Genomic DNA, 12,191 nt, shown 5'->3' on the forward strand with positions numbered 1-12,191 from the left:
GCACGCATGCACACACTGCCAAAGTCTAACTAAAGAGTGTGTTGCAGGCTGTACCCCGTTCCTGCAATTACACCTTTTACCCTTACACCAGCCTTCGCTAATCATGTAATTTAGTCCTCTGGGCCATCTTTCGTTCCTCCATGTATGGCACACAAGCTAACCTTTTAAACTTTCACTTTGGGTAAATCTCTGTTCAGCCTCAATTATTTACTACGAGCCTTGCCATACCAGAGAATGTAGACGGTGGGGCAGGGGAAGTAGCTTTGAGAGAGAGCTTACTGGTTCACGTCTGCTGAGGGGAATAATGGGCATATATGTGAATAATTTATTTGGAAGGATTTTAACATCTTAAGCAAACTTATTTAAGCCTCATTAGAATATTTGCAATTGCCTATTCAAATTTAAATGATGCCGCTTTTATTTCGATCGCTCGCCCGTTTTTGATGCTCTGATCTGTCGTCTCCCTCCTTTTCTAGCCCTGCAGTTGCAGTCGGACCACTGCGTGGATCCCGGCATCCCCGTGAACGGGCAGCGGCACGGCAACGACTTCTACGTGGGAGGCCTGGTGACATTTAGCTGCGACGCCGGCTATACGCTAAGCGACGCCGAGCCTTTGGAGTGCGAACCTAATTTCCAGTGGAGTCGCCCCCTGCCTAGCTGTGATGGTACGCTCCTTAATATTGACCTAGAAACGAAGAGTCGCCTGGCAGATTTCTTCCCCCCAAGTCACAAATGGTGATGTGGGGGGGAGATTAAAGCAGAATTCATTGTTCTGAGCTTTTTATGAATGAAACATGATTTTAGCGTTTGCTTCATATTGCATCAGATTTTTATTATTAAATATTACAAAGTCATTAGAAAATCTATAAAAGATGAGAAAGTTTCTTTGAATGACTCTTGTTTTACACTTGGAAGGACTAATCTACTGAGAAATGTTTTAGATGCTGCAGTAATAACATGCCCCTCCCCAGCTGCTATCCCCTTTAAGAATTGGATTTTTCTTGCGTGTATACACTTCTGTTCTTTGTTTTTTTTTGTTTTTGTTTTTGCCTCTTGAGAACGGTATTGATGTTTGTGCTTTCTATTAATGTTGTAAATAACACTCTCTTTGCTTTTATCCTATCTTGAAGAGAATGTCCTTTTTAAATGCATTTTACATGAGGGTAAATAACAGCAGTTTGGGAGTGTTTTCAGTAAACTCATCTTCATGTTCCCCCCCTCTCTGCTTCCCTCTGCCTCCGTTGTCAGCGTTGTGCGGCGGTTATATCCAGGGCAACACCGGAACCATCCTTTCTCCCGGCTTTCCCGACTTCTACCCACACAACTTGAACTGCACGTGGACAATCGAGACCTCCCACGGAAAAGGTTAGCAGAGGAAATCCGTGTCAAAACATGCAGCAGTCAAATTGAACTTCCTTTACGGTGTCACTTCCCCCCACCGAGTGGCCTTTTTATTTTGCCGAACAAGCTGTCTTTGTAAGAGTAGAGTGCTGAGAGGCTGGCCTGAGGCTACGGTGCCATGGGATGACTCTCCAGTCATGTCCCCTTTGGCCAAGCTCTCACATCAATTTGACACAGCCTCATTTGCAGATGCTCACTATGTGCGGATGCGTTTGATAAATAGCAGGCACAGACATAGGAGCATTTGACTCCAAAATACATTCTGTTCGGTTTCAGTTAGCATTTTACTTTTCTTTAACCCAGAGAAAACGAAGAAAACATGTTTATCTAATGTTCTTTTTCTTCTTCTTCTTCTTTAAATCAGGCGTACAGTTCACCTTCCACACCTTCCACCTCGAGAGTCCCCATGACCATCTGCTGGTGACCGAGAACGGCAGTTTCTCTCAGCCCCTCTGGAGACTGACCGGCTCCACCTTGCCCCCTCCTTTAAGCGCGGGCCTGTTCGGGAACTACACCGCGCAGATCCGCTTCCTCTCCGACTTCTCTGTTTCGTACGAGGGATTTAACATCACATTCTCAGGTGAGAATAATGTAAATTTTATCTCTTAACCACACCAGCAGAGTAAAACTGGGACACTATGTGCTGAGCCACGCTTATTATGTAGTAGGGAGTCACACTGAGAAGGAAGATTAAAGAACTTGAACTAGAATGTTGCTTAATACCAAGACAACTTATTTAATGTTAACAGATAAGCTTGGGAAGAATATAGAGTGTCTTACTGTGGTTGAATCTTTTTCAGCCAAAGAATATGGAGGATATTACCCAGCAATGTATTTTGCACCACATCCTGAAGAACAAAACCCCCCAAAAAACAAAAAAGAAACAAAGAAGTGTGGATTTCTTTGGCACAATTTCAAAATTTCCAATGTTGAGAAAAGAGCACTGACGAAAAATTAGTAACTTCTGTCAGTATTTAGATTGATAACATCAAATCAAGCTAAGAAGGTAGCATTATTTCAAGAAAGCGATAAACAAGTGACTGTTGATAATCTGTCGTACATTTTGAGGCATTCAAGTGACGTTGGCATTGCGCAGATAACTAGAAACACTGACGACGACAATCAGGAACACTGTAGTTTTCACATGTTCCACTTTAAATATTTACATCTACTTGATTTATTTTCATATTTGATTCTTATAAATTGAGTGAATATAATACTCGGCTGGCATTACAATAAATGGTTAAATGATTTGTCAGTTTAGCAGGGATGAGCTTTAGAAGAGATCATTTAGTAGCATTTAAGCAGGTTGTGACTTAAAAGCCATGTCGGTACCCTGATTATGTGGTTTTGATAAGAACTTGGCTCAAAATGATATTTACAGATCTTTAATGATCTGGCCTTCTTCCCAAGTTGCTTCCATGCGGCTTATTGTTGACAAGTTTTCCTGACGTCTGTCTTGTGTTTCTCACGGGGCTGAAAAGTTCTGCTGCAGCTATACAGAATACAGTACTTTTGAAGGGGAAAAATGTTAGTAAAACATGAGAATAAAGATGACAAACAGCACTGCATGAGTGTCATCTCCTTTATAGTCTTGCAGTAAAATTTGCTGACAGTACATCTGCGTCTCTCTTTCAGAGTATGATTTGGAGCCCTGTGAGGATCCTGGAATCCCTCCATACAGCACCAGAAAAGGTCTCCAGTATGGAGTCGGCGATGCCCTCATCTTTTCCTGTTTCCCCGGTTACCGGTTAGAGGGTCCGGCGAGGGTGGTGTGCTTAGGGGGCAGAAGGCGGGTGTGGAGCTCCCCTCTTCCAAGGTGTGTTGGTAGGTGGTCACATGCTTTATTTTTTTTTTTTGCCTTCATCACAACTCCCGGTCCCTCTTGTCATCCCAGCAAGCTAGCTCTCTCACGTCGTCCTGCAAATTAGGAAATTTACCAAATTATCAATTATGTCAGGAAATGAGGCATTTTCTTTTAGCATCCTCCTCATTTACAGCACTCTCTACGCCCACGTTTTGTCGCTGCGTTTGGACGGCTTCCCAGACACAGCCTGTGTGACTTTGTCCAAATTATATAGGGCAGCAGTTTTAATGGGGGATGGCATCAAAAAGCTGAAATGTGTTAATTATTGATGTGGTTTGTGTTTTTTTTTTTTAACACATGGGAAAATGACAGGCCGAGTATAGGTCAGTTTGTTTGTTTTTATGACACAACAAACATTTACCGCTACGTTTATTTGTTAAAATGAAATTGAATTTGTTCCCAGTGACCATAATTAGCATTGAATCACACACCATGGCCACCGTTGACCTCCTTGTGTTTGTCCTTCCCTGTAGTTACTGAACTTCTCGCATTGCTTATAATCAACATGAGGACGCTATAAATGACTTTATTGGGGCATCTGTACTTTCTCTTAATTGCAGGTTATTTACCCACTTAGTTTACTAATTTTTATATTTTACCTTGTAGACAAAACCTCATGTTCCTAGCTTCCTTTTGTGCTGTTGTTTAGTTGTCTAGTTTTTAGGTTTCTTGCTGGGTCTTTCTTTTGCCTCTAGATGAATCCAAGTCTCTGAAGACTGACGGTAAATAGACATTTTGATATTTTCATACTTCTGTCACTGTCTGCCCTATTTTCGAAACTTCCCACTTTCCTAACAACGCCGTCTAATCCTTTTACCTTATTACACCTTGCTGAATTCCCTGAGTTTAAAGCCGGGGTGCATTTGTGGGCCTTTTCGATTCCTGCAGCAATTTTGCTATAGAAAATGTTGTCCTTTTTTGACTCTTCCCCCGATATGAGCCATGAATAGCAATTTTCAGATAGAGCTGAAATTACAGTTAATCATATTCAGATTGCAGGGTGATTATGATGATGCGCCACTCAACATTCAGGTACACTCAGTGACCATATTCCTCTCGCCGTCAACCCGCCCCCTTCTCCCCCCCCCCGTGCATGACAACGTGAATAAAACACCCCGAGAGTTTCAAGCATATAGCGATTGACATGTCCTCTGCTCTCTCCAACGCCACTTCCCCTCCGTCTCTGCCTGGATCTCTGCTCCCTCTCCTTTTTTCTAGCTGAATGCGGCTCATCCGTGACTGGCATGCAAGGGGTGCTCCTCTCTCCCAACTACCCTGGTTACTACGGCAACAACCACGAATGCATCTACTCTATCCAGACGCAGCCTGGCAAAGGCGTTCAGCTGAGAGCACGGGACTTTCGGCTGGAGGACGACGACGTTCTCAAAGTGAGGGGGTGGTGGGAGTAGCATCTTCCACAACTTCAGACACAGCCTTGTTTGCATATCTGAGTTTGCACACCTGATGCTTCCTCCTACTCATACGCTGTTTTTTTTGTGTGTTTTTTTTCCCCTTTCCTCTAGGTTTTTGATGGCAGCAGTAATAAGGCTCGTCTCCTGGGGATGTTTACAGGAAACGAGCTTCTAGACGTAACCTTGAACTCCACCTCCAGCTCCATGTGGCTGGAGTTCATCAGCAATGCTGATAACACCAGTAAAGGCTTTGAGCTGCACTTCACTAGTAAGGAACAACCTGCCTGAAACAAAGATTTGGATTTTTATTTTTATTTTTCCTTTACTCCTTTTTCCACATACACTACTTTACAAAAGTACAAATGTGTGTTTGTACCTAAACCTTTTCACGTTTTTTTTTTGTTGCAACCACTAACGCTTGTATTTTGCTGTGAGTTTGTTGGATAGACCAATAAGGGCTCAACAACCATTACATTCCAAAAAGCAAGTTTTGCTCTCAGTCCAGCTAAGTAAACTGGTAACACTTTATTTGAAGGGGGCTGAATAAGACTGTCATGACACTGTCATAAACATGACATAGCACCTGTCATGAACACGAATAAGCCTTCATGAATATTTATGACTGTTGTCATAAAGCATCATTTGGTAAAGTATGACACTTTTAATACAAAGTTGACATTATTCAAAATGTCTTTGTTATGACAACTTGACATTAACCAAGAAATCATTACTGATATAAATTTGTTATAAAAGTATTACTGATTGCACTTTAAAAATCAGGTATCTTTATGTTATTAAAGGTAAAGTTTAAACAGTAATGATTTCTTAGTTAATGTCAAGTTGTCATAACAAAGACATGTTGAATAATGTCAACTTTGTATTAAAAGTGTCATACTTTACCAAATGATGCTTTATGACAACAGTCATAAATATTCATGAAGGCTTATTCATGTTCATGACAGGTGTTATGTCATGTTTATGACAGTGTCATGTCAGTCTTATTCACCCCCCTTCAAATAAAGTGTTACCAGTAAACCTATTTAGAGCCGCAAATGTCACATGACCTTTCAAAAAAGTACAACGTACAATTTTTGAAATGGTAAATTTGTCAGTTTTGAAGTACTAAAATTTGACTTCTACTTTCATATTTTAAGTAGAGCAAAACTTTTAAATGTGTATGGGTATATTTGTTAATATGCTTTAAAGAAAAAACAGATGATAAATGCATCTAAAAATGTATTACTGGTACTTTTAGTTCAATTCTGTTGTGTAAATTAAATGAATTTATCCCCGTGGAAATCTGCATATGTAATTATCAATTACATTTAAAATGATTGTAAATGTTTGGCTCTGGAGCATCAGGTTGTTGACCCATGGAGTAGCCCAATAGAGTTATAACCAACACTGCATAGCACATCATTTTGACAGTGAAACATGCTGATGGGAGGATTAAGGAAATCGTTTAGATTTTAGGTTCTTTGTGGTTAAAAAAGCCTAATTGAGAATCTGTGGCAGGGCTTGAACATTGGTTTGTTCATTCTTGTCCTGTCTTCTTCTTTTTTTTTGTTCATTTAAGGTTTTGAGCTGGTTAAATGTGAGGATCCAGGCGTTCCTCAGTTTGGCTACAAGCGGGAGGACAAAGGTCATTTTGCAGGGAGCACCGTGTCCTACAGCTGCGACCCGGGCTACACCCTGAAAGGCCCGGAGATCCTCACCTGCCTCAGGGGGGAGAGGAGGGCCTGGGACAGCCCACTTCCACTCTGTGTTGGTGAGTTATGCTCAATTTGGGTTTTTTTTTTTTTTTTTTTATAAAAAACGTACTTTTTCTGTTTGAAGGAATATTTACATTTGCATACATTTATTCAGAATAAATGAGTTTAATTAGGTCAAATCCTCTTTGTATGGAAATCTGCATCTCTTGAAATCAGGATGCTGGAACTGACTGCAGTACCACTAAAAAAATTGAATAAATATCAAATGTCAACAAACCAGAAATTAAATTGTGCTTTTATTTATTTATTTTTTTTTTCTCAAGGTAACAAGTTTCTAAAACTCTTTGTCAAACAATAGATGTGGTAAAATTTTAAAGTTACAAGAAGCCAGCTTGGCTGGGCCAGTACACTGTTACCTTTTCTTACATCAGTGCTATTTATGTTTTACAAGAATAACATACTATGTTGCATTATGTATTATCAATTTTTTTTGTAGTATTTAGCATTTTTTTACTTAGATTTGCTGGTAATCCAAGCAAGCTTTTGTTTTTTTTCACTGACCCAGTTCCTCGTCTTAACATGAATATTGCAGATTTTTCTTTTCTTTTTAAAGTCTTTGTTTTAAATCTCCCGTTTTAAAAAGACGTTTTATTTATTATTACAACTTTCCCAGCTTATCGTTTTAAGGGTCAAAGATTCCTTCAAACTCCAGTTGAACAAGAGGACAATACATACATTCATAGTCATATTTATTTCTATAGTGTTCAGCTAGTATTATGATAATGCTAGCACAGCCAAAGGAACATGTTGGCAGCCGTTCAGAAACCAGCCAGACGAGAGGAATAAAAAACAGCTAGACAGGTGTTCCTTGACACATCGACCAGTGTGATTAGAATAGTATTGCTCAGCTCCCTTTTCAACCTATACTGACAGGTAATTTCATGTCTGGGTGTAAACAACATTCAGCAAACTGTGTATCCCTGAAAACATTTCTCCTTGGCATGACTTCAGTGGAGGTGATATTTTAACAGCCAGGGTGAATTCTAGGGCAGATTAGAGACTATTTTTATCGGTGGGATTTTTTAGCAGCCGCCAGGACACAAACACAAAGAAATAAACAACTGTAAGGCAAGGTGAGGACAGCGACTAAGACGGATAGAATGGAGTCAGAAATAGAAATGTCAAAGTTTTGACACCTGAAATATGGGATTTATAAAGTTTATTAGGCGCTTGGATTAATGAGAGAACATAATATGTGCCTCCAAAAGTATTTATACCCACTGAACTACGCCTTAACTTCAACTTACAGTATTTGGAAATTTTAGGTGATAAACCAACACCAAATTAAACATAATTGTAAAGTGGAAGCACACTACAATTTGAAGTGTGGCATATATTCATACCAAGTCCCCCCCCCCCCCGGTGGCAGTACGTCTCTTCCAGTTTAGTTTATTTTTCTACATTGCTCAATCTCAGACATTGAGACTGAGTAATATGGAAAGCAACAGGTGACCTAGTTTGGGTTCTGGCTCTCTTTAATACATATGTTAGTATGCTTTCTTCTAAATGACACCATTGTAGTGCTGGACATGTTTTTAGGCTTGTTGTGCTTCTGGAAAGTAAACCCCTGTTCTGACCTAAAGTCTGTTGAAATCTGACCTTTTATGTCTGTCTTACTCTTTGTAAAGCAATGTAAATAATTTGTGCTTTGTAAAGTACAAAAAATGACATTTCTAAATGTTGCACAATATTCTAGATTTAGCAATGACCCAGTCTAGACATTAGTTTGTTAATCGTAGTTCTTCAGGTGATAGAAGGCCAACTTTGTAATCATCTTGATGGGTCTTTGAAGGTTCAGGTTTAAGTCCATCACCACACCCAGATTTTGACCCGACTGATAGATTTTCTAGCTGTAATAACTGAAGCAGTGATCATTCTTCCAAAGATGGTAACTTCAGTTTTGTTTCTGTTCATCTGGAGAAACTTCTGGCACATCCACCCACTGAAGTAATGGTTTTGTTCAACATCATCTCATTTGATACATCCTAAGCTTCCCATTTGCCTTCCAAAAAATTAATCGGTGCCAGATATGAGTTACCCAAGTTGTGGTTTTCCTTAAAGCTTTGTAAAAAAAAAAGAAAAGAAAAAGAAAATAGCTGACTAGACATCAACTGAAAGTGCTTCAGCTTCTCTAAGGAGCTGAACCGAAGCAGGGGGTATTTTAGATTAACATTTCATCAACTGTTTTACATTAACATATGTGAGAAGGTCAGCTTTTGCTTGGTACTCTGAAAATTCCTTGTCTATCGCTGCTTTCCGATAGCAAATTCCGATTTTAAGCTTGGGACAAAATAAACATGCTGCCCCCTCTGTCCTTTAGCTTTCAGAATGCAACAGAACGAGGCCAGGCTTGTAACAGCGGTTTGCTTTCTTTGTGCTGGAATCACACAGTGTTTATTGAACTGATTGCTTGGCACCCCATCACTCAAACCGCAGACAAGCATATAGAGAGCGTCACATTTGTATTGCAGACTACTGTGTCAATAAGAAAAAAAAAAACGGATTGTGTGTGATTTCTTCCAAGTGGGAGCTGTAGCTTTTCCTCATTTTAACTGATATTTCTGCAACATTTATTCATCTCTTTTTAACTCATTGATTTTTATTTTTTTTTTCTGCCTTCTGTTCTGCTTTTAGTGGAGTGTGGGGGCACCATCAAGGAGGAGCCTTCTGGTCGTATTCTGTCTCCAGGATACCCGGCTCCATACGAGCACAACTTGCACTGTGTTTGGACCATCGACGCCGCTCCAGGAAGCACCATCAGGTCTGAACCTTGGCTTTCTCTTTGCTGACTTGTTTTCCGATTACATTGTTCCCCTTTTTTAATTGTACGGCTTCTCCATATATCTTTAGTTTTGTTTAGTCTCCCCATACCTTTTTGCAGTGGTGTCCATCACTCTCACACACTGCTGTGTAATCAATCTTCAGCCAGTTTTTGTTGGCCAGTATCCAAGTCAGAAACGAGTAAGAGAGGAAAAATCACCTCCAGGTTTCATACCATGTGAAAGAACACCATCTGGGTCCCAGTTTATATGTTCCACAATGAGTTTGTGGTTGCAACTCTTCCATTTCAGAAAAATGGTGCCATACAGTTTTACTGTGTTTGTCTAAAACAGGGAACGCTTTAGTGCAAAAACATAAATAAATAAATAATATGACTGTCGCTACAGCTGTTGGTTTAAGAGCTGTTGTGGCACTTCAGGATACGACACATAAAATGGGATACTGGTTATTACCGTAATCCTACATGGCATACCTTAAGCTTTCTTAAGGAATATTTAACAGTGTAGTTAGTGAATTAAACTGCTGCAGTACTCTTAATAAACAATAGGAGGTGCTACTTACCAAAGTAGTTGTTCTGGACCAGGAATGAAAGCAGATGAAGAGCCCTATGAAACTTCAATAAATGTAACATCCATATTGTTTTTGAGCGGACCTGAATCGATTGATGCAAACGTAAAACTTGGATGCATTACAAGTGCATCTAATTATAGCTGCTCTACACGAATACACATGCCCCCAATTTTTTAATTTTTTAATTTTTTTTTTTTTTTGACATCTTCAATACCAATTAGTGCCACATGAATAGTTGTAAGATCCTCTCTTTTACCTGACTGTTCTCTCACCTTTGAGATAGTGGAAACATAGATTTGTGCTCAACAGTGATTCCAATTATTGAATGTTTCCTTAAGCTTTGTATAGACAGTTAAATAGCTAAACTTGGGACTTTGACTGTCTTTTCCTTTGTCCTCATTTATTTGCTTTTGTTTTGGGTGTATTTTGAATTTTTAGCATGTAAGACTGTGACAACGAGAAACAAGAAATGTGTCGACTAGAATACAGACGTACTCTAGTAGAAGAGTCGGTACATTTCTTGTTTCTCTGTCACTTCTGTCTTCTCAACTCCTTTAAATGGGTTAAAATGCAATAAAAACTCAGAGGTTTTTGTGATCATGTTTTGCTTGTTGGATGTACTTTTCTTTTGTACTATAACTTAAGCTCTCCACTTTGGTCTCATTTTTAAGAGGAGTGCTCTGGAAGCCTTTGTTCTTTCAAAGGAGACAAGACTTTCCCTTGACAGTCCTTACAAAAAATCTTTTTCAGCCTTTTTTCTTACTGAGGTCTCCTAGGCGTTAACATTGTACATCCCAACTGAGTCTTGTAGAGGGTGAAATGGTCTAGGTAACCCAAAGCTGTCACCTGAATTTATCACATGATCATGAGAGTATGAGAATTTATTCTGATATGTAAAAACTTGCATTTGAAACAGAGCATGCTTACTTTTTTACCATAAATATGCATATGAAATACTATAAGTCTTTACGTTTTAGCAAAAGTGATGTGCCACTGTTGCAGATTGCTATAATAATGATGGTGTGGATGAAGACTTTGAGGCCTTCTCATGATTATTGGCCACTTAAATCTGCAGCTCTCAATCCAGAAGTTGATTCAGATCAACTTCTAAGTCAACTTCTGGATTTAGACTATCGTTTGATAAAATGCGAATAATAATGTAATGGTTTTAAAAGTACATATACGTCCATGCTGTGCTTTTCTCCTCCAATAAATCAGAGCAGATTTATTAAAGGAGAATACCATCAAATATTTCAGTACGTGCAAATTGAGAACCTGCAGTATTGTCCCATGAGCTGAACTGATTTTTTCCTGAAGATCCTTTTCTTCCTTTATTTTAGTACATTTTGGTCTTATTTGGAATCTTTATATTGTATGTTATTTGGTCATTTGTGACTATATACCTGTACATCAAATTTAAAAATAAATAAATGAATCATTATGGCATAATTTTACAAATTATATACACAGACTTTTCCACTTGGTTATTGATTTGTTTCCAATGCAGGTTCAGTTGATATTTGCTTCCACGTACAGACATATGCAATTGTACATGTTTAGCTTATTTGCATTCATTCTACATTCTATTCTTTTTTAGCATTTAAACTTGAGTTAATATTATCAGGAACAATCAAAACCCCTACTGTACAGTCTCCTGTTAAATGCATTTATTTATTTTTTATTTTTTCAAATTCCTGTTCTCTCGGATTTAGATAGATTCACTTCAGCTGGGCCTGTTTCGTTTCTCCAAGTGTTCTTCATATGCCTCGTTCTTTGATCCTACGCATGCCATTTATAATTGAAAATAATCTGCAATGCATCAGCACTAGGATTCCTTATGTATTAAGGGCTGCAGCTCAAGATTGCAGGCATAGCTCACAGTTCTGAGAAACACTTCTTTCACGTAAAACAGTGGCGGTTATGTGAAGGCATTGGTATTGTGACTGCAGGCAACTGAAAACCCTAATGACATATTTGTCAAAATGTATTGATAGGAGAATAGAGAGAGACAGAGGAGTGTGGAAGACTTGCAGAGAGCGATAATACAAACATAATAAAATGGTGCTGATGAGGCAGGCAATGAGCCGTTTTACTGATCTAAAATCCACTGGTTACTGCTGCACAAATTAGAGACCCAGGATGTATATTATATCATACAGAACAATCAGGTATTAATTGCTCACATAAAAACTGATATCTGTTTTGTTTTCCTTTTTAAAATAGTTGTCCTTTCCTTTAAAGTAATAATATACTTATAAAAGCAAAAAGATATGAACTGATTAGAGAATTGAGACTGATATCTGATCTCTTAATTTTATAAAGTTTTAACCTGCCTGCACCAGTTTTTCTAACAGATATGCATTTCCCTTTAAGAACTATAATTAAACA

The 12,191-nt window shown here is 38.8% G+C and overlaps 1 protein-coding gene across 1 annotated transcript in view; it reads left to right on the forward strand.

Moving 5' to 3' along the window:
- csmd2 (CUB and Sushi multiple domains 2) overlaps positions 1-12,191 on the forward strand; it is a 108,435-nt gene that overhangs the window by 19,147 nt on the left and 77,097 nt on the right. The window contains exons 10-17 of the mRNA XM_014985606.2: positions 477-665; positions 1,249-1,365; positions 1,766-1,981; positions 3,040-3,228; positions 4,487-4,656; positions 4,792-4,948; positions 6,257-6,448; positions 9,087-9,213. Coding sequence (XP_014841092.2) covers positions 477-665; positions 1,249-1,365; positions 1,766-1,981; positions 3,040-3,228; positions 4,487-4,656; positions 4,792-4,948; positions 6,257-6,448; positions 9,087-9,213 — 1,357 coding nt within the window. The remainder of the gene's footprint in view (positions 1-476; positions 666-1,248; positions 1,366-1,765; positions 1,982-3,039; positions 3,229-4,486; positions 4,657-4,791; positions 4,949-6,256; positions 6,449-9,086; positions 9,214-12,191) is intronic.

Source organism: Poecilia mexicana, unplaced genomic scaffold (assembly GCF_051168715.1).
Source record: "Poecilia mexicana isolate PSO_F unplaced genomic scaffold, ASM5116871v1 scaffold_11, whole genome shotgun sequence".
NCBI lineage: Eukaryota > Metazoa > Chordata > Actinopteri > Cyprinodontiformes > Poeciliidae > Poecilia > Poecilia mexicana.